This window comes from Haliaeetus leucocephalus, unplaced genomic scaffold (genome assembly GCF_000737465.1).
Source record: "Haliaeetus leucocephalus isolate CR32 unplaced genomic scaffold, Haliaeetus_leucocephalus-4.0 Scaffold889, whole genome shotgun sequence".
NCBI classification, from domain to species: Eukaryota; Metazoa; Chordata; class Aves; order Accipitriformes; family Accipitridae; genus Haliaeetus; species Haliaeetus leucocephalus.
The window spans coordinates 4,413,339-4,437,251 of record NW_010973325.1 but is presented as its reverse complement, the minus strand read 5'-3'; the positions used below and the strand labels follow the sequence as shown (position 1 = coordinate 4,437,251).

Sequence of the window (23,913 nt, the reverse complement as noted above, 5' to 3'; positions counted from 1 at the left end):
CTCAATTTAAAAATACATAACCCACACATAGGGGAAAAACTGCTTTTATATATTCAGCTATCCAACTTGGGTTTAAATTCCAAGGGCTCGGCCAGCAGCATTACTCTAGTTTTCTGAAAAGATCCAAATCCCATTTAATTCAAACATGGGAATAGGATCAGTTAAATCAGTCCCTGAAAACCTCTCGAGTGGATATCAGACAAAGTTCTTCATATATAGTGGTATGGGCTGATGCACTTTGCTCAGCTCTAGAAAGGGCAATAGTCACCATGCTGCTCAACATATCTGTTTAAGAAGAGGCAAAAAAACCCCAAACCAAGTGCATGTAACACTTACTGAGTGACAGTGCCTGCATCACTTCAGAATAAACAAAAGCCCCCACAAAAACACCCCAGCAGCCTTTTCCCTTACTTATTAGAGTCCTAAATTGAGGGATCAAACAGATCGAGATGGGGCTGCAAGCCTGACGACAACACCACAGTTGCAAAAGTGGAGCCACTGGAAGCCTGGAAGTGTAGGCACAAGTGAAGTTATAAGCAGAAAGTTTGTGAATCCATTTCTTTCTCCAGCTGTGCTTTCTGAAAATCCAAGCAGCAGGGTATTTAACAGCTTTTACAGTCACAAGACTATTAAGAGCAACTTGGCTAATGACCGTATTTCCAAACTAAGTTAGCCATTAACATTGTTTAGGTACGTATTAACTACCTCTATTATCATATTTTGTACAAATAATACACCAGTATAGCTATGTTAAATGGAAAGTAACACTTGACTTTTTTAATTAACTGCTTTCCAATTGAGTCTTTGCATGGCATGAAACTAGGAAAAAAAGAAAGGTACAATTTCATTTCTACTCATGTACTTAATTAGAATGTGTATGTTTATGTTTTCATACAGATCAGATTGAAACAGATCCAGGCAGAATTATGAAAGGATTGTGGTTTTACATCAGGAAGGACAGAAACGAAAGGTGACACGACTTAAAAGAACAGTATGAAGATTATAAATTGGAAGCTTTATCTGTATTCTACCAAAAACTTAATTACAAGGCATACTGTGGATAATGAAGTTATGGATGAGTTTTTGATGAACATGGACTTTCTCTGCAATCGAAGATGTACGCAATTATAAAAATACACAGTCTTAATTAGTTTGGAAGGAATATTAATCTTGATGCTTTAGGGTGTAAATCGATCTCTAAAAATTTTTGAGATATGAGTCAAACCTACTGCGGCAGATTAAGACACATCTGCCTACTGGACACCTGTTGTATTTTATGCTGGCCAGCATCATGTGGTGTCTTTTAGCACCAGCTGTGCCATTTGTGGAGTTGATCACCCACAGCCCAGTCATGAATGCTTAGCTCTGCTACAGGCTGGCATCACCATTTACTGGCACCACTCACAGACTCACAGAGTGGTTGAGGTTGGAAGGCACCTCTGGAGGTGAGCTGGTCCAGCCTCCCTGCTCAGGCAGGACCATCCAGATCCAGTTGTCCAGGATTGTGTCCAGACGGTTTTTTAATATCTCCAAGGATGGAGATTCCACAGCCTCCCTGGGCAACCTGTGCCAGTGTTTGGTCACCCTCACAGGGAAAAAGCGTTTCCTGATGTTCAGAGGGAACCTCCTGTGTTTCAGGGTGTGCCCATTGGCTCTGGTCCTGTCACTGGGCACCACTGGAAAGATTCTGGCTTCGTTCCCTTTGCATCCTCCCTTCAGCTATTTATATACATTGATGAGATCCCCCTGAGCCTCCTCTTTTCCAGGCTGAACAATCCCAGATCTCTCCCCCTTTCCTTATAGGAGAGATGCTCCAGTCCCTTCATCATCTTTGTGGCCATTCCTAGACTCACTCCAGTATGTCCACGTCTCTCTCATAATTGGGAGCCCAGAACTCTACCCAGCACTCCAGCTGTGGCCTCACCAGGGCTGAGCAGAGGGGAAGGATCACCTCCTTCAACCTGCTGGCAACACTCCTGCCAGTGCAGCCCAGGACACCGTAAGGCTTCTTTGCTGCAAGGGCACATTGCTGGCTCACTCAGCCATTAAGCACACGTGGAGCATTAACTCCAGTAAGAGGCAAGACTAGGCAGTAACAGGGAGCTGAAGGAGAACTGGGGCAGATATCCCCTCAATAAAGCAGGTTCACAATGTGGATAGCAGACCAGGTGGATCCCCGGTCCAATCCAGAGCAGCACCTTCTCCATTCCTATGCTTGTATAGTCTCTCCCTGTCTCTCTCAGTCACACTTGGTGCCATTTCTGAGCAACGTGCATGACCTTTTCAGATACTCCACAGCAGGAACATCTGCTTTAACTCATGGACATCACTTACTTGTGCCTACAGTTCTGTCTAGGTGCCAGCAAAGGTGATCTCAATGACTTTTGGATAAACCTGAAAAAGATGAATCTTTTCTTTCACATGAGGTCCATTTTTAGCAGATATTCAATCTATCTTTCCCCTCGCCACAGACGCATGCGTTTCCTCCATCTTGTTGACCTTTTTTCCACACACACAATCAAAAACAAACAAAGGGAGAGATCCCCTTTTTGTGGAATTTTCCTACTGCAATTTTAAAAGCTCGCTGCTTGAGATGAGAAACAAGCTGTACTCCATTTTTGTCATCGGCTATAAATGCTTAAACAGCAGGACACAGTTAGGTCTTTGCCCAACAGCAGGACACAGTTAGGTCTTTGCCCATCAAAAGACCACTTCTGAATGGCAGCAGATGGTACCCAGACTGGATCTGCAGCAAGGGCACCTTTCACAGAGCCCAAGCAGCATACAGATGCTGCCAGCAAGCTGAAAAACCACCCCAGTAAACTTGCTAAAAAAACTTCACGTTGCAAAAAGATGCAAAATTAGATCAGATTAGTTAACTGAATTTCAGCCTTACCTTTGGAGTTGCTGCTGCTACTCCACAGAAATACATATTTTTACTACTATTACTCTATTTTTTTAAATTTTTTTTTTTTACTGTTGCAATAGTAGTATCACACCTTTCTCGGCGCTGGTTTGAGTACTGTCCTGTGCATCCACTACATTAAACATTTCATTCTCTTTAAGAATGGAAGTACCATCTTCATGTCTGCAAGTCAGCTTTACTGCTGACCTTTCATACACAGGGAATCAGACTGGAAATAAAAACCACATGGCATAAAGTATGTGACAAAGTGCCTAAAACATTTTATTTGACATCCATTGAGATGACCTGAACAACTCACTCATTGCTTCATCATTTCTGATTAATGCACTTACCCAAACACAGGCCTGTAAAACCCTTTCTGAAACTACGCTCCATTTGTTATATGACAGTGATGTTCACATGACTGGAGAGCATGTGACTACTCAGTGTATGTATATGAGTAACAAAACATATTACAACCCTATAGGCCTATCCCTCCTGATCTATCCCTCCTGAAATCCTTTAACTTTCAAAATCCTGACAAGTTTTTACAGTGCCAAATTGAAAACAGCATCACAGCAATATTTTTTCTGCCTCTCTCTCAGTTTATTTCCCTTCTAAACCTGTCCTGGGCTGTAGCATAAGATAGGTCAGATTTGGTCCATTCCTAGCAAGTGAGTTTCTGCAGATAAAAACTCTCCCTCTTCCACTACAGTGAAGTTGGCTGTTTAAACGGCTACTGAGCAAAAACTATGAACTTCATATACCTGGGAAACAGATACCCAGATGCCATCCAGTGGCCCCAGAAGGAATCCAAGGAATTTCAAAGTAATTTTTATTCATAGGAAAGTTATTTTAAGTAGTTTTAGAGGATTCTTCCCCCTTTCTAGTGTTTTTAACTTCATTTTGATCTCACATCCACAACTGTGTCTAAGTCTGAGGGATTCTAAAGGAAGATCTCCAAATTAAGCTGTCAGTTTTTAAAATAAATTAACAGTTTAAAATTCCTGGCATCTTTAGTGTCACAAACACAATATTACACAGTGTAAGTTTTTTTTAATTGGAGCTGATATATGTAACTTGGGGTTTTTTTCCCCAGTTATCTGCCAATGCAATCACCACAAATTCATGACAACAAAATGTCCTTACTGAAGTATTAAGTGTTTCTCTTCTTTATACCCAATACTCATGTGACATTAACAAAAGGAAAAGAAAAACAAATTTATTGACTTGAATAGTATTTAAGCGTATTCCTCATGAATTAAGATTCTTCTATGTATTTGCAAGAGAGAAGAGCATACAAACAATACCACAGCTTTTACTGGCACAAACGTATCGTGATCATGAGATTCCTGCTTGCCTCAAGTATAAACTACAGAGGTCATTTTAAAACGGTGTAACAAATTTACAGCATTCCACCTCGTATTTTCTTCACACCTGTTTTTTTCTTTGTATGTTACTTTATTTTGAAAATTAAATACATTCCAAATCTATAGTTGGATAAAAGCTATAAGCAAGGATCAAGTGCATCATAAACCCAAAGTACTAGATTCCTGAAGTTGCTTGTAAGATAATTTTCTTGGTCACTTCTCATATGCCTACGGGGGACTGATCCAGAGTAAAATGAAATCAAAAGATCAAAATTCTGGCCTTGGTTAGGTGCAGCAATAAAAGTCTTACTGATTTTAGTAGGGCCAAAATTCCATCTACAAGGATTACTTCCTTTGACCTAAATGTGCTTTGAATCAATCCCTAATAGCCTTTGAGAGGCAAATGGTTTCTTTCATTTGGGATTAACTCATAGTATGCTCTATGGTGTGATCAGATGTTGTTGGGTTTTTATGTCCAATTACAAGGTGATTAAATAATTTGCAAATTCAAAACACTCCTCTATTTTTTTAATAAAAAAAATTTATTGTTAAGATCTGATTTTAAATGGTTATAAACCACGATATTTTACTTTTACATTGACAACAGACATGCCTTATTACTGCTTACTGTGGCCAAAATATTCAAGAACTACTGCAAACATAATTCCTCTCCGAGCAGAAAAAACTCCAAAGGGTCTTATCTTTGAGCCTCAACATGGACTTTGCAATAGCTGTTAGTTTGTCCCCAGTCAGTATATCCGGTGGTCAGAACACTAAGGAGCAGTCAAAAGGCAAGATGGGAAATTAAAGACTTCAAGGTTCAGGAGACAGATTTAGCACAGAGATACTGTATCCTGTCTGCTCTCTGTATCAGGGGCATTGGATGCAGATGAACCATAAACACAGGCAATTCAGAAAACAAGTGGCTCTTTAGCCATGCTGACACTGTCAAAATTAACCCTTGTATGATACTGCTTCAGTTTAAAAATTGCTTTTGGTTTGAGTAGGACTGGAGGAAAAGGGGAGGTGAAACTTGACCACAGGCAACAGAAAAACATCTCTGAAATGTTCTCCCCCTTGGACGGATGCATCTCAACCAGAAAGGAAAGAGCACCAGTCCTTTACGCCTCTGACTGGTTTGCATCTTCCACCACCAGCGTGAGGATAAAAGCTCTCTTGTGCTGCTCTGAGACTCATCTGACCCTTTAATGAGCTGATTCAGCACATTAACCTGACAAGGAATGACTCCTCTTTTTTTTTGTTGTTTGGTATTTGCTGTGTTTGTTTCCCAGAATCAGAGGAAGGAGAACAGTGGGAGCATGTGTGCGTGGGTGGAACAGCTCTGCTTCTTTCAGCAGCAAAACTTTCAGATCAGCCTGTAAAATCTTATCCTGCTTTTCAAAGGTACTGTAGATCTTGACTTACAAAAGAAAAGAAAATCCTTCAGTGACTGATTAAAAAGAAAAATTATGAAAGCGTTGTTACTTGACAAGTTGGCTTCAGTGAAGAAATCAGCTTTAAGAAGCATGTTTCCCCTCCTGCCTTTCCCCTCTCCCACCAGTTTTCCCATGTAACCAATACCCGCACTGTGTTAATACCATTGTTATGGAGCTATTCTGCAGGCCAGATCACTGAAACTATCTTGATTAAAAATCATCTGCCCACCCTCGAAGTTATTCTTCAGCCAGATCATTTAATTGCAGTGGTTCATAGGATGGCCTTTTAGTCAACACTAACAGCCAAGCAGGCAGTGAACGTAAGCATCATGACCCACAGGCGGAATTTTTTTTTCAAGTTGGCTCTGCTGTGAAGCCTATGTGACAGACAAACAAGCCAATCATACATCAAAGGTAAGGGAAGCTGCTGACTGGGGACAAAATATGACCAAGAAGAATCTCAGATAATTCTCAGCCAAAGACGAGGCATGAGAAGGAGCTGAGGAACAACAGGCAAAGCTCTGACACCTCACAACATCCCTGAAACACCAGAGAAGTTTTTAGACTCAAATACATTGCATACATGCCTGCAGGAATGGATGCATATATGCAACGTGTAACCCTCCAAGAAAAACTTCTGTTTTACTCCCAAATAGACTAGTTGCAATTAATAACAACTTCTACGAGGCATCTGTAAATGGTTATAGGCCAAAAGAAAAAAAACCTCAGCTGTAGAACTGCTTTCCCTGAACACTACAGATAATTTCCTCAAGCATCTGACATTCACTACTGGCTGGGCACAGAAGTGATTTTGTAAGCCTAATTCACACAGTAATGAGCTCAAAAGCAGAAAACCTTCTCAGACTGCTTACCTCTTTTGCACTTTTAATTTTGGCCAAGAAAGTGTACAGTTCCATTGTTTCAGCAAACAGAGCCCGACATACCGCTTGATAGTGGTTTGGTGCCTCTGATCGGGTTGGCAGGTGGGCAGCACACAGCTAAAGAGAAAAATAAATAGCAATATGAAAACAATGGCCCATTTTGTTAATGTTACAGAGCATGAGATAACATGAAAGTGAATGCAATGGAATATTTAGGATACAAAAATCCATGTGACATTTAAGTTTAGGCAGAAATTGGGGTGTATTTTCTAAATATTCTGCTACCGTTTATTTTATGAGAAGAGTTCTATAACGATAAGGGGACTGTTTGACCATGTCCTGGAAAACTCTGAAAAGCAAGACATTGCCTTTTCATTAAAGAAAAAACTAAAAATACAGACAACATAATGGTGAATGGGAAAAAAGCAATCCTGCAGTATCAAATTTCGGGAAAACATACTTAATTCAAACCAGCTTTAATAGTAGGTGTTGTTCAGCTTGCTATGAATGTGGAAGAGCACTGTATCCCTACCAATTTATGAAAGGATGGAAAATGAAGCAAGGAAAAAAGTAAAGTGTAATAGTCAAGCTAGAACTCGGATTTAATTTATTTCAAGCAGTACAAAGATTTAAAAAATCAGCAAGAGCCATGGAAGCGCAGGCTTACTGCTTCACCTCAGACATTCATGAGCATTTCCAGACACAGGCACAGCTAATGTAAAGAAACACCGATAGATGTTTTCATAGACACTAGACCTGCAAAACTCTGAAAGCCTACTCAAATTACTAATAATCATTCACAATTACTGTTAAGCAGTCAGTCCAGCATTGCTTTTAGAGTGAAACATGCAGCTCCCATTTCCGACAAGAGAAGTTTAACTGAAACCAGCCTTTGTATTTCAGAGAACCTGGTATGAGCAACATCCAGCTTCATGAACATGAACATCCAGCTTCTACTATTGTAGAAAAGCTCAGCACTGACTCTAATAGTCGTAATATCTTTTTCTGCTAAGTTAAATCCATCACCTGAAAGTATTTGTCACGGAAATCTTGGCTAGAAATGGCCAGAACAAAATAACGTTTATAATTTGTTCCCTAAACAGTTTTAAATCATAAAAAACCTGAAAGCCAAAACTAGAGCACCCACATCATGTATCATACCGTTGTAGAAATGAAAATAAAACAAAATCTTAACCAAGACTTTAAAATTTGTCTTGTTACTGTGGTTTTATAGTAGCTATTTATTATATATATAGCTGTATTTATAGCTGTAGAGCTAAAACTAAGAACAAGCCAAAACCTGAGGGAGTAGGTGGCTACATTCAGACCTCCAGAACTAAAGCTTGAGACAAAAGCCTCTTTAGCAGAAGAGCCCTTAATTAGCCTAGTGGCATATTTGTCTAAATCTCTCCTCTTATTACAGTGAACACTGTGGTTACAGCGGCCACAACGTGTGTAAAGCTTGGGCTGCTTTTTCATACTGCTTTCAATTTGATTTAAATCCGTACTGCCACTAAAAGGTGTGGTCCTGTGGCCTCCAGCTGTACGCGTCCACTGATGCTCGTATGCTGGCACCAGAGTTCGTGCCCCAACTCAGAGAGGATTACTCACCCGGACAAAAATTAACAACGTGAAGGAAGTGGAGCAGGAGACAATTACTCTCCACGGCATGGACACACACATAGTAGCACAGGCAAAAAGGAGCACGGGCAACGTGCTGCCGGAGTTGGGAAAGGGAGGAAGGGCTGAACAATTGCTTTTGCTTGCAGTCGGATTTAGATTGGCTCCATCTCACTGACAAGTTGCTTTCTAAGGCCATAGGCCCCTTGTTTTCTTTTATTTCTTCCAATTAGTATAACAATACAGAGTTCAGTGGTCAGATTTGGTCAACTTCTTTGATAAATTTTTACAAGCACAATTTGAATTCATGCAATGTCCTATTCTGATTATTGTACCTATAGATATATCTCCTTTTAGTTGTAAAAAAGAATATATATAAGGAAAGTTTATGTGAGTGTGTGTGTGCATTTTCCTTCCTTCCTATATAGTTTCCTTATATATAGGAACACAAGGCAGACACGTTCACGAAACTGCCCTTGATTCCTCACTTTCAAATGTTATACTGCTTTATGATAATGGCCAAAATTTTCTTATACTCACAAGGACATAGTTGACAGACACACACACCCCCCTTTCTTTTTTCTTCCTTTTTCTCTCTCCCCCTCCCCCCCTTTTTTCTTTTTCTTTCTTTTCTTTTTTTCCTTTTTAACAAATCGTATCATCTCCTTTGCAGGTAAAGGGAGAAAAACTGACACAGATACAGTGACAACGCATACCACAAAGATAGAAGCTATTTAATATTTCCCTTGACTTAATGAAAAAGTCAGAACATTTAAAGACCAAATTCTGAGTATGGTTAATTTGTGTTCCTTTCTCTCAATAACTAATCATGTCCTCACCTGCCTTACTATGTTTTCAGTAAGCTACTTCTGGTTATTAATTATAGTACAGATAAAAAGGGTTTCATTCTGAAATACACCACTTATAGGAATAACAGAATAATAACAGCAGCAGTTTCAAAAAGGTCATAAAATGGTACAAGTCTTCACAGCTAAGAACAAAATTTTATTTTTATACAGACCACACACAGGTTTTTAAGAATGCTTTTTTCTTTATTAGGAGCATGTTAATTAGAAACAATTTGCATCAAATAGAAAGTTAATGAAATGCAGCAGTGGCAAGTTCAAGCAAGGGATGGAAATAATCTTGATTCTATTATGGAACAAGAAGTAAAGCAAAAAAAATTAAATGCCTGCTGCTGAACTTAGTTGCAAAAGCAAACACATAAAAAGTTAACCATTTAGTTTATAAACATTAGGCTGCAGATATTAAAAGAGGGCCAGCAGCTTCTACTAACTTTCATGTTCTGAAAAATCGGTCTGTGAGTGGTCTTATATTATGTGAAGATGCATTACATACAAAAACCCCTTGTGGTAACAAAGTCAAGTGATTTAGCATAAATTTTTGGATTGGGGAAGGTAAGCCTGAAGAAAAAGGAAAATGCACATAGGACAGGCTGACTTTTTTTCCCGCTTCATTGTAATATATTGTACTTGCATGTTGTTCAGAGCGCCTGACAAGCTATAACTTTGACATGAAAAAATACTGCAAAATCTAGGCAGGCAAGGCAAATAAAGTATGAAATGTCACTTCTAGCCTGAGTTCAGGATATTTACCCACTTAAAAAAAATTTAAAAATCACAGCTTTAATTTTGTGATAGTAGTGTTTGAAAAGCTATGTTACTATAACACACCACAAAAATCACAGTCAGAATGTTTTAATAATTGAGATACGAAAGGACAGCCACCTAATGAATTCCTCCTCCTCTTACCATGTCATAGCTGTTGTGGTGCAAGAAGGATTAAAATCAGGTCTGCAGTCTTTTCCAGCCATTCAGAATTCATCGAGGAAAGGAAGCCTCTGATTACTGCTTAGTCTGACACTTGCCTTTTCATCCCTCATGAGACAACTTAGAACTATCCTAAGGGGAATGAACGCGAACAGTGCCCAGAGCTTAATACAAGGGCTGTTTGTTCTGTTTCCAAGAAGTCTCAAAAAGTATGGGTGAGAACAAATTATATGGTCTTTGCAAACTGGTGAAGTATCAAAAATATTATCAACTACTGAAACATTAACTAGCTTGGTCTGTAAGTATTTCCATTTGCAATCATTGTGAAGAGCTGGGATTTTTTTAATTTTTTTTTTTCCTAACTGAGCCTATCCAAAACCCAGCTTGACCCAAAGCATTCAATCTTTGTTTAGATCACTAAGAAGATTAGAGACTGTTTCCATCCACATTCAGGGTTCACAGAAAAAAAGGCATTATGTAAATACCATAGCCTTGCCAGCTCCTCTGTCCAAATTCATCCTCAATTGACTAGGAAACAGAGTGCACCAAGCCAAAGCAGTGTTAACAGAAATCACAATTTAACCATCCGATCAAACAGCATTTCTTGCATCTGTTTGAATATAGTCCATCAAGGGCTCCATAAAATTACAAAAAATACAACTGACACCTACTAAAATTCAGGCACGTTTTGCAAAACCTTTTTGGCTAGATGCATACTGGAAGCTTCATCAAAACACCTGGCCTGCTGGAATTAAGATTTCAAAACACAAAAAGTGTTTCCACTTGCAATCATCGTGGGCAGAGGGCCTGTATAAATGTACCACAAAGAAGAAAAGGATTTCTTTTTCCCATGGGCCACAAAGACAAGCTATTGATATTATGCAAAACATACTACCAGCCTGCAAATGCCAGGCTTGTTAAGTGTTTTGAAAGCCTTGGAGTATTAACATAGACTTAAAAGACGTACTTTTTCTTAAGCAACAAGAAGAAATTACTCTAACTAACAGATCGCTGAACATGCAACTGTACTAGGTATCTGCCTCATCCTTTGCAGTATGGTACTGCAACAGGTTCAAAAATAAAACTCAGCTTGAGGTGCCTTCCCAAGTCAAGGTTATTTTCTGAAAGATTTTATCTCCATGCAGGTAAACAAGACTTTTTTTTATTAAAAAAAATATATCCTTTCATCCCCGTGAATATGAACTTCAAGGAGCCATCTGCCTTACCGGAAAAATCTTATCAATACAATACCTGTGTATTTGCAAAACTCAACCGAGTACTTTGCTTTGCTTTATTATCCAGACTAAGGTTAAGGGATGGACTGTTCAGAGGAAGAAGTGTTTTGACATGAGCTTATAAGATGTTTCTGCCTCCTAGGACCACCCCTGTGCATAGTACATGGGACTGAGGCACAGTGCAAGTTCTGAGGTGGCTTTCACAACACCTAGAGCTAGCTCACCTGCTCCCCACCAGTTCACAGCTGCTCTCTCAAACTTTCCAGGCAGAGATTTGCCCCTGGTTCTGCCACGTGTTACTGCAGTGGGCCAAGGACTAGCTGATCTCTCTGATAAAGGGCTTTAGGGGAATACTAGCAAAGTAAGACTGTGATAAGACAAAAGGGATGGGAGCAGAGTTAGCTATTAATCCACAAAATAAATTCACAGAAAGTACAGAAAGTATTCCCAGAAAGTTACTCTTCCTGGAGAGCTACCTGCAGAAGCTTTGTAACTTTTTAAATTGGTATTTTAAATGATCATTTGCAAGTGCCACGGAATGTCCAATTGCTTGACATGTGAGCTCCTAATTAATTTTAAACACCTCAAGGAAAAGGTAGGTTTTCTGGTAACTGAGGCAAATCGCTAGTTTGCTGGTGTCAGGCATATCTACCTCATTATTTCAGTGTTCTCCAGCAACTTGGTAAGGTTTTCCCCTTGTGCTGGTATTTATTGTTTTGATCATGTTTTTCATCGCTTTAAGGTGGACAAGAGGAGAAGTACATAGTTCTCTCCTTACACAAGTTCAAAATGTAATGGTTTAAGTGATCCTCCCCATAAAATGGCTTAACAAATACATTCTTTCTTTACTGATTTTCCTTTCTAATATGAAAACCCAAATGCAGCAGCAAAGCTATTGCATTTAGCAATAACAGGTACAATTTGATGGAATAATGGCCTTGGTTGGTTCCCTCTTTCAGGACTGTAAAAAGAAGAAAAAAATGTAGCCGCTGAAATTAAAGCCAAAACTGCACATGGGAATTAGATGATGCAAGGACTGAAAACAGTGCTTTGCATAAGATCTTGATCCTTAGAGAAGTGTCCAGTTGCCTGTATCATACAATCTTCATCATCATTAACTACCCCCTGTTTTGCAAACTCTGACGATTAAAGGCCTTGAGCAAATTATTTATATATATGCTTAAATGTCAACCATGAACAGACTAACAAATGTTTGCAAATGCTCTCCTGAGTCAGAACTTAAGTCAGCATGGAAGTAAAGTTGAAAGACCCAGGTGGGTAGACTGTGTTTGGGAAATGCTGCAGTGCCATTTCATATGTTGTAGTTGTTTTTAGAAATACAAAGCAGAACTTGAGCAATTCAGTAATGCTCAGGATGAAAACGGTGCACAGTAAAGGACTCTCCTCCACTATTTTGTTCTAAACAAAATATGTGTCCTGACACTGTTTCCTCCAGGTACTGATTGCCTTGAGGTGCTGAGCACTGTGATTCATTTTCTTTCTTAAAATCTTACACTTCACAGCTATTTGAAGAGTCTTAACTACTTTTCTACACTATTAGACTGAATTTAAGCAGTGATGAGAATCTTGATAAAATTTCAACAGACAGCAACTGCAAGACTAACACCTCACTGAACTGTCTCATAAACTTGAACCTTTTCCAATGACAGAAACAATTAAAGGTGAAGACAATTTGTATTGTTACATTTATATGATACTATCTTTAGGAAAAAAAGTCTTACAAATATTTAACACAATTACGAACACTTCTGAAAGCATTTAAAACTTACATGGGTGTCAAGAATGAAAAGCAAACTACAGTATACGTTACTGACTACATTTCAATTTTTAAGCCCCATCCTGTATTTTCCATGCTCAGTAAACCCTATTCTTACTCCTTATTAGTCTTCTAAGTACAGAATGCAGACCTTGACTATCAAAATAGACTTCAAATGAAGGTGAACCTATGTTTCTGTGAGATAATATTTCCACTGGACATTTTGACATTAATTTTTCAACGACTGACTAATTTTATGTGCTAGTGCAGACTTCTTGGCAAAGCTGTGTTTGTGTAAATTCTCATTTCTTCTTGAAAGCTGTTAAGCTATTTTTACCCCTCAAACACCAACACCCTCCCCCCCCCCCCCCCTGTTTCTGGAATATGTGTTAGGTGTATTGTTACACTGTCTTTACACAGTGGACTAACAACATCCTGCTTCTCAAAGAGGCTTGTTTCAAAAGAGCCAATTAAGTGAAAACCAATTCTGCATTCTCTCTTAGTTTCAGAGAAACTGTGCTCTGTTGTTCCTCAGCAGAATAATGGAGGAATTAATAATATAAATATGCAGTAATCTGAATTTGCTAGCTCTCGTTCTTTTGACTATTCAGTGGAACATCAATGGGATTATTCATGAGCAAGGGTGAAATCCTACAATTTATATTTTTCCCATTCTTTTTACATGAAATGTCAACCCCTGCAACATTTAGCAAAACCACTAGTTAGCCTGTCAGCAGCAACCCTTTTCTAAAGCTCTCTGCTTCACAACATGGCAACAGCTCTGTGTACATTCGGCAGCTCTCATCTGTACCACTCGCATATCTGCATTTCATGCAGGAGCAGCAGCGTGAAGGACAGGATGGAGGCATCTGGGTAAGAAAACTAGCTTCAGAAACGGAGTAGAGGCATAGATAGGGAAACATGATAAAACTGGATAATTAAAGGAGGAGAGGAGTGGCTGTACGTATTCACAGGGCTACCCGTAGTTGTTTAGGTAACAGCCCATTAAGCTGTGGAACCACCCTTTACATCATTAAATAACTTAGACCTGAAGAACTGATAGCAAAGAGTTGCACCCCTAATGTCACTTCGTATGGTTGTCTGTCATGCTTCTCAGGCCCTCCTTAGGGCTGGAAGGTACCTTCTTACTGGAACTACTACTTCTGTTCAGGAGAAAAGAGAGGAGAGTTGGTTTTCTACCAGGATGCTTGGCATATGCAGCAAAGAATGAGAGCAGGATAGATGCCCTTCTTTCTTCCCCTCTCCCCAAGCCTCCATACAAGCATATAAAGCAGCCATTACACTCAGGGTACTGCTTGAAAAAAACCCGAGCATCTCTGGAAAAATAGTAGAAAATAGTGAAATTTTCAAATGGAATAAAAGAGAAAACAATTTTATCAAAAGACAACAGAAAATGGTGGGGGATGACTCTCAAATCAGAAACCAAATCTTACTGACACACCTAGAAAAGGAAGGGGAGAATAATGCAGAAGAGAGGTTGTTTCTCTATCAATTTTTCAATAATGCCCATCAATCTCATTACTAAACAGTTCAGATGTCTGCACACTTACTAGATGAGAGACAATATATTAATGCAAGGCAGTTTTATTCATGAGCCACTTAAAATCCAATTAAAATATATCAACTAAAATAAAAACATGCACTTTCCTTGGCAGCAGTTTACAGTTCACGTATAGAGCTTTAAAATGTGTGTGTGTGGGAAGCTTGTTTGTTTTTATGTAAAGCACTGAAACTTCTCTCAGTAGGCATAATAATAATTTGCTTTCATGTTTTGTCCTGAAGCATGACTTTTTATTCCTATCCAAAAAAACAGATTTCCAGCTGCATAACCAAACAAACTGCATTACTAAACATAACAAGCTTTTAAACTTCATTCCCAATGAATAAATCCAGCAACTTCTAACCAGTCTCATTTTGCTTTCATTAGATCTCAGTGTATGGAAACCTATTCTATTCCTTCATGTATGCCGTGCTCCTTATTTGTAGTACCTTTGTCAGGGAAATCAGGTCTTGAAACTCTGATTGCATGAAAAAGGCCTACAGAAAAATTCTTCCTCTTCTTCTTCTAGGCAACCATGCTTAAAAATTTTTTGTTAGAATTTATAGCCACTGAATCTACATTGCAATTGTCTTATCAAGCGTATCAGTTACATAAATGTTAACACTTAAAACATATGCAACTCTAAGGTATGAACAAAATTATTTAACCCACAATTTATTGATTAAATGAATTGATTAAATATAAAATACTGTAATTTTGATTCAAATATATATCTTTGCTCATTCAAGCAGAACAGATATCCAATAAATCGGAACTTAAAAGGTGTTATATTCTCCCCAATTCCCTCTATTTCTAGTGGTGGTGCTTTTTTTGTCCTTTTACTCCATGCACACTCCGTTCCTGGAAATTGTCTCCAGTATGGTAATTACTAGAAATTGAATTATCTAGAGTCAATGGCTTTGACATACGCCCTGTATATAGGTGGGATTAACCACCTGTAGGGACTGCAGATGGTGTTTATAACTGCCCTGACTGCTCAGAGACTTGAGGGAAAGACAGCTTTACTGCTTTGCTTTGGCTCCACACATTTCTTGCCAACAGCAGCAACAGGAGTAAAACCACCACTCTGTCAAGCATTCAAGACCGCTTCATAGATCCCAAACTGCACTGAGTCTACACTGTGGGGACTGCAGTTGTGCTGTAGGGGCTCTATCACAGTAGCTGCCTTGCAGTCCATGCTGCATGTATTCTCTCACCCTTGTGACACTGGGAATTACCAATTCTATTTTGCCAATCGAGATGTGAGGCCGAAGCAAAGCCTACCGAGGAGCTGGTCAGGAATCTTTTCTAGTAAAGAAAATTTAAAAATTCTGGATCAAAGCCATAGCTGACCAAATCATGTAGGATGATACAGCATATTTTTCCATCATGTCCCTGCTTTGTTGGTCCATTTGCACTCCTATCTGCTAAAAAGATTTCAGTCTCCATATGAAAATTTAGAATGGACAACTGTAGTGAATTATTATGCATCTGTAGTAATCGGTGGTTCTTCTGAAATCTTAGGTCCTGAACTCGTAGGAATATATATGAAATGTAATCTTCATTATTCCTAATTAAGAGATTGTGAGGATTCTAGTACAATCTAAAGGCTGACCTCTTGCTCCAATCTTAAAATATATTAGTTTTATTTTAACATCATGACTCCTTGGAGGGAATAGGAATGAGTCCTTGCTTCTAAAAAGGATGAACAACACGGACCTCAGTGCAAGATGAGAACCCAAAGATACAGAGCAAGAGAGATCGTCTCTCACTAATAAACTAAATTCAGAAACATTTCTTCTGCTTTCCTAGGGTTTTGCTGTTCTTTCTAACAGTTAGGTTGCTTATTTCAAAATGTGCCACTTGTTGAAGGAGGCAAAGCCATGCAACTCAGCCAATCTCTGATTGCAAAAACAAGCAAAGTTTGTTATATTTTCAAAAAGAGCTACTTGTGCTTTCAAATGCTGAGCATTCTGTTTGAAATAAATTTCTCTGCACACTCAAAAAAAAAAAGCATTGGAAAACAAATACAAAGTTTAAAGTATTTGAAGAGTCTTCCCAGCTCTCATTACCTTGCTTTTAATTAACATAATTTTGCACTTCAGGTTAATTCAACCACATCAGATAAGTCTTACCATTCTTAACTAACTAAGAAGCAGCCTTGTAGAAACAAGCATGTTCCGCAGTAAAAGGGTTTTGTCCTTGACAGAGAATAGTTAAGGAAAAAGAAACAACAAGAAAAAACAGCAATAAAAAAAACACACACCACAACCAGCTACCAGCCGCCTCTTCATCAAAATCTTATTATCTGAAGGGAAAAAGAGAAAATGGAAGGAGGCAAATCACCTTCCTAGTTCTTCAGTCAACTGCTGCATGAGTGCTTTGTTTTCAAACACACCTCTTAAAATAATTAAACTATTTCGTGCCAAGTATTCTAAGGACCTGCACCATAGGTAATTATTTACCTGTTCTCAGTTACATATCACGAAAGATATATCTCTGCAAGTCAGGCAGGAACTCCCAGCTCAGTTCTTCAACTTCAAAGCTACCTTTTAAACCCCTGGCACTTGCAGAGGCATCTACTACATGTCCGTTGAAATAGATGCTTTTTCATGATACCTTTACCAATGCCTTCCAATGCAGAAATATAAAAGGAATTAAATCTCTAGAAGGTAATTAATACTGTAGTGACCTCAGTCCATGGAGAGTAAGGTTATCAAAGGGGTGATCGTGGTAGAGCGCTCTCCTGCATGTAGTCAATGACCAATTGTTACTCTTGGGTAATTCTTTTCTGTACTGACATTTTTCATGATAAAGCCACTTTAGAGGGCCGAAACTCAGGGCAGTTATTTTAAAAATAAACAAGACTTAAAGAGCAAAGTACAGGTAACTAGAAATGCAAATACATAAATCTATTTCAAACACTGCTACCTTCAGCAAGATGAAAGCCGGTTTAACATCAACTTCATATAGAAGAACTTGATAGCAATGGATAAAGGGACAAACCTAAGACACCAGCAAAGTGCCTCAGCTTGAGTTTGTTGACAGCTCTGAACTGAATTTAGGATGTACCATCACATCTACAAAAAGTCTGGTATAAAACCAATAAGTGTTAAAGCTTACAGCTTTAGATAGCTGAAAATATCACTCTCTTGTCAAAAAGCCCCAAACTAAGTGTTTCTAAAGGACTTTTTGCCAGTATCCTGAAGTATACATCAGGGTCCCATGAGAAAGACGACGCCAAGCGAGAGCTGGGGGAGGCAGGGAAGGCGAGGGGGACTCAGTTCCCTCAAACTCTGCGTGACACCAGCTGGGAGCTGCCAAGAAACCACTCTGCTTGCAGCACCTTCATTAAAAGGCCTAGATAGCTGCCAAATTAACCTCAAGGAGAGGTTATCTTTATCTGTCAGAGTGGTAAAGAAAATTATTAATTATTTTATTGTGGTAGGCATGTAAGACAATAGAGGCTAGTGGGGAGGTGGCCTAGTTATCTTGCCAGTTATCTCACCTCAGCAGTTTGCTGCTGTGCACCCAGGCAGAAATAATACCTGGTAGGAGATTACAAACCTCTCGAGTTTCATCTTTATGGTGGAAAAGGTGCTGGATGTGACAGAGACACCCATCCTGTTTTTCCTGGTCGCTTGACCCTGGATCCAGGCGGAGGGCAGACGGGTGCCATGCATCCCCTGGCCACTGGGAGAGGAGCTGGAAGGAGCGGGCACACCCCCTCTCCTCCCTCCTTCTTCAGCCACTCCTGACAAAAAGCAGGCCCAGGTAGGAAAGAAAAACCAACCTGTAGTGTTCAGAGGTACGCTTTTTGCAACTATTTTGCAGTCTGGTTTTTTTTAAAGGTTTTCCAGAAGGACAGATTTCAGCACTTCTGCTGAAGGTGACACCATGAGGCCAAGTGCCTCTGGCAGCTAGACTGGTCACTGGAAAGTCCCCAGCAAAGCGCCTTGGCTCCGAAGGCAGTAAGCACCATTTCCAGGACAAGAAATTGCAATAAATGCCCCTCCTTTGCTCACTAATACACTCAAATGCGAAAAGGACTGGCATCGGCCTTTGAAAGTAACCACTGTGCTCGTTTTAAAAGTAAAGCAGACCACGTGTTGACCTCCAATTACACTGCCCAGAATGAAGAATCAGGACAACTGTTTAAGACACCAAATGACATCACTTTAATTAATGAAACCTGTCTATCAACATAATTCACTTAAACACTTGTCACGTTCAAAGCTGCTTTAAAATTACATTAAATGGATTTACACAAACTGTCCCCAGCTTTCTTGATCAAGCTAAGGTACAGGAATACCTTCACTTTCTGTATAGGTTTATAAGAAATTAAATGCAAACACAAGGGCAAAATTAACTTACTGAATATTTTTATTTCCAAACTTGTGTGTTGCCTGGAAAACGTATTTTCTATTCTTTTTTTACCTCTGAGCCATTAAAAATATTTCTACTGTGACACGATTCCTCTGTCCAGACATGAAAAGACTTAATAAATCATGCTGACTAATACTCTCCTGAACTTCAGTTTTTTCATTTGTTTGTTAATATTACACGCTACCACAGAAGTCAAAGTTTTTTAAAAAAACAAGCCCTACAGCTCATTTTCTTCCCCCAAAGCCATCATGTTTTCAAACATCACCTTATAATCTTTCCATGTGAAAAAGTGGATTGAGGACAGTGATATTTTACATCTACCTGTGCGAGTGTGTGTGACTGCATAAAATACATATATGAGGGCTTGTTACACACAGTATGATATAGTGGACTGGTCAACATGAATTGATTAGAAGAGACCAGTTCATAAAGAGATTTGGCTTCAAGAGAATTTGCTCATCTAAAGCAAGTGTTGGTCTTAGTGCTCACATCAAGAAATCTTGGCATGCCAAAAAGGAAAAACAAATACAATTGCTCATTAGGACCTTCTTGTCCCAACTCCAAGCTTGCTTTGTCCTAAGAGAAAGCCAGGCAAAAAAACATAGAACTCTCTTTTGGTTTAAATCACCCAAAGTATCTTGTTCTTCCTTGCCATCATGAAGTCAATAACAGTAAAACAAATGCCTGTTTTTTCTAGTGTTTAAAATCAAGTTTCTAGCCCCTTTCTCAGAGATGCAAATACATAAATAACAATAAAACAAAGGGGTTTGTTCTCTCTTCTGGGCAAAGGCAAAAAACCTCCTCTGTTTTCCATCCGACCAGGCTTCCAGAAAAAGTCTTCCTAGTGCCTTCTTTACAGGCTTTACACAAAGCAAACTCAGAGCAGCGTATGAAGCATTGCCCCTGCATGCAGCTGGCTTCCTTGAGCATGATCTCTTAGCTCCCTGCCCTTGCTGATCCCTCAGCTAAATCTTCTTCTTTATATGATTTAGTTTGGGTCTCCTAACAATGAGTAGCCATGGTTGCTACTCAGCTCTGCCAGTTTGCTTTGCCTTCCCACACAAAACCCCTGAATTCCTGTGCCTGCTGTCTTCTATAGCATCCAGGCTAGCCTACACCTTCCCTTCAAAAAATGCTCTGCTAAACTCAGTAGATTCGAGGAGTTTATCTCTTGGGTCCATTTTGTTCAGTTGCACAAGTTAGTGCGAGTTATTAGGAAGGCTGCTAGAATGAAATGTTCACATAATTCTCCACCAGTATGCATACAAGACTCATCTGCACAGATGCACAAGCTTTGTGATAGTATGGCCCAAGTGATGCAGTTGGCAAAGCTAAAACTATCCGAGAAATGCACTGAAACCATCACTCAGAAGAATACTGCTTTTCCCATTGTGTTATTTCATTAAAAATATTTACAAATCAATCATTTAAAATACACTCAGGGCCATGCATCCTGCAGACAATAGTCTTTTGAAAGCTACCCCTTAAGACTACTTCAGTTACAATACTATTTAAGGATGTTGCAACTACATGTTTTAAACAAAAACCTACTGTAAAAATCCTTTTACTAAGAAATGCAAAACATTCCCTGTCTTCAGACCAATCTTTGGGATAAATACGATATTCTGACTTCTAGATTCAGATCTTCAGGGGACAGCACAATCTAATGTACACTGTTTATTTTTTTGTATCAAATGGCCTTATCTCACTTAAATATTTTTCTAAAATACAGCATGCAACAGTACACTAAGCAAAGCAGAGCAGAAAATGGCATCATGGGAACACAGTAATCAAGAGCATATTTAAAAAATAGATTACTATTTTTGAAAATTAGTGGTACTTTTAAGTCAATTCAAACAACTTTCCTCCAAATGTTTCATTTCTTTTAATAGTGTTACCGGCACTGAAATAAATGCACCAAAAGAAACTTTGCCTCAAGCCCAAGGCTCCCTCTTGAATAATTCAAAAGCAAGAAGATCACAGGGCTTAATTAAAGGGCCCTCACTCTGTTTCTTTACTTCTCCCATGTTGCTGTTACAGTACAATATGCCTCTACAAGGAGGCATAAGCACCTATGCTGCTTCCATTTTCTTTGGCAATGCAATTATACCACCCTTAAAGTGACTCTGAACTAGCAATATTGACAACTGAAATACCCAGAGTTTTTTACACAACTGCTATCAGCAAGAAAAACTTCCGAGTGTCCTTAAATCTAGTCATTTGTGTCGTGGCAAGAACTAGAAAAGGCAAAGCTTCCACAGCCACTTTTCCTCTTGACGTCTCTCCTGAAAGGGGTGGTAGACTGTGAGGCTCTAACACCTCACAGAAGTTAGAGACTCCAAAATTGATAGCAGACAAGCACTTGGAGACTCTGCCATTGGACCTTTTGTTTCAGCCTGGAAGGGCTAATGTATTTTCCCCCAGCTAAATCAGTTGGCCTAATTGAGAAGTTCTCCCCCACCCCATAAATCCTGCTTCTCTTGTGCCTGTAGAGCATTACAGCTACAAGAACACCTACAGCACCCGCTTCAAACAAGAGCTGTGTACACACAACTTTAAAACTGCAGAAACAAGTTAATCTACTGTTCTGAATATGGTTTGTGAGGGCAGCTACTGGGAACCTTCAACGCATAACGTTATATGAGAGAGAAAATTGTACAGCAGTTTTGTGTGTCACCGTTAATTTACTTGTCTACTAAAACAAATATCAAACTTATAATGTAAATAATACAAGCGGTACTGACAAGGTACATGGGATATTTCCTATGGGATGTTAGCATTACGTGGAAAACAAAGAACAGTTGTGCCTTACAGACATGACAGAAGATGTCATGTGAAATCTGTATAAAAATGGCCTGTGTTTTTAAAGCAGTAAAAGGAGCCAGTCCAGCTAAAAAGCTAACTGCAACACCACAAACATCCAAGACTGCAAAGTCTACATGCGTGGAAACTAGATTCTGACAAGGTGAACCTTTGCCAAACCCTAACATAAGACAAGCTGCTGTCCTGGCTAATTTTTCTGAGCAGATCTACTGCCTTTACGAGGCTGCCGGTGAATCTGAAAAATCCATTGTGGCCTTCTGTGCAGTTTTAACACCTGGTGAGGGGAGGCAGTTGCGAGTTGAAGACACAGACTCTCAGGCACATCCCTTCAGCTCTGGACAGGTCAGTCTGTCTGCATTGCCCAGCTGAGTGCTGGAGTTAATCCATAAGGCAGAGAAGATACGGGTCACTTTTGTCACTGCAGCTCTGCTCTTTTTTTACTTTGTTATGGGTCACTACAGCATTACTGTATTGACCATTACCCTGATTTCCAGTCATTAGTTAGAATTTCAGATTAATCTGATCAAACAAAACGTACCTTGTGAAAGTAAACACTCATCGATCCACTTCAGTCTCTAGAGTCTATTTTAGGCAGCGCAGGCTAACACAGGTTCTTTGATACTTCAGATTAAACCTTGTATTCAGATATGTTATTTCTAACAGATTGCTTTGCACGTTTTAGACATTTGTATTTTTAAAGGGAAAACTGGAGCTCTGACATGACAAATTCTGCATTTTATGCACTAAGGGACACCATTACCACCAAAGAATCCTTCCACCTCCACTAAAAACTGGAACTTTATTTTTACCCATGTATAAATTATTTATAATAATTGCAGCATAAAACAGATGGGAAAAAAGTCCATGTCCTACTCTGCTTCTTTTAGATGCGTAAAGGCCACACACAAATTTCAGGTGTATTCTAACCTCCCCATACATAAAAATAATCTGAACACCCAATCTGTGTTTCCTGTTTTTGTTGGACAACTCCTTGGATTCCTCAGACTATTTTAGACCTTAGACAGGTTATACCAGTATAATTATGTGAATTATGGGTACAGGGTTTTTTAACTGGTGTAGATGTGTTACTGTGAGCCATAATGGGAAGGTAAAAATCACCGCAGAAAAGGTGATTTGGTTTTGTCTCCCAGCCTGGAATAAGACACTCCAATCCATATAAGCCCATGCTGCTGGAAGGGATGTTTCCACTGTTCTGTATGAGAATAGGTAAAGCAAAGAAAAAACAAAAAGCCCTTCTTCTTGGTGGAAAGACCAAAGTCATGAGGGACAACTTCCTTGTACATTTGGTATAATCCTTGCAAGTACATTTGGTATAATGCAGTTCTAAACAAAACCTCTCAAAATAAGCACTGTGAACAGTACAAAATTACTTCTGCTTCTACTTCATCTTTCACTTGCAGAGTTCTCAGTTGTCATAAATCCACTTGCTCTGCAGCTGTTTATAAAGCCCTTCCTATCAAAACCCTATTATTGTTGTTAAACGATGTTATTTTAAAACCAACAACATGGAGATACTGCTCATACATTACGAAGACTCAAACATGCAGAGAGACAGCCCTGCTTTATTTTGCACAGTCTGCCCTCAGCTCAGCTCCCTGCGCCTGCAAAGTACCAGAGCTTCAAACGCTGACTCCTTTCATGACTCAGCCAGCAGCACAGTTTACTCTGCCAGTCCTTCAGTTGTGCCTGCACAAATGTTTGACAGGTCTTGCAGCAAAACAGACGAAGGAACTGATGGAGTTAAAAGAACAAAACCAAACAAAAAAACCTTTTGGGATGCTTTGACTAAATATAGGTGACATGGATCCCAGCCAAGGTGACAGCACAGACAGAAGAAATACACTATGGTTTGAATGAATAACCATGATGTGCAAGGCTTGCTTGGACAAGAGAAAAATAGCAGGTTTACTGCATTTCTAAGACAACTCCACGTTAGCTCAAAGAATGGTGAAGGAATAAGAAAATGCCTGTGGATGGGTCCTATTCGGTCAAGACCTATACATTTTTTTGTTAACCCAATCTCAGCAATTTTTTTTCTGGGACCTTCACCATGTCTGTGTGTCTGTCTGAAGACACTGGGTAGAGATATTCTCAGTCAGTATGCTTTG

At 39.3% G+C, this 23,913-nt stretch overlaps 1 protein-coding gene across 1 annotated transcript in view; it reads right to left on the bottom strand.

Annotated features, from left to right (window-relative positions):
• Positions 1-23,913, bottom strand: part of SPIRE1 (spire-type actin nucleation factor 1) — a 122,034-nt gene that overhangs the window by 40,141 nt on the left and 57,980 nt on the right. Inside the window, exon 4 of the mRNA XM_010583344.1 lies at positions 6,584-6,709. Coding sequence (XP_010581646.1) covers positions 6,584-6,709 — 126 coding nt within the window. The remainder of the gene's footprint in view (positions 1-6,583; positions 6,710-23,913) is intronic.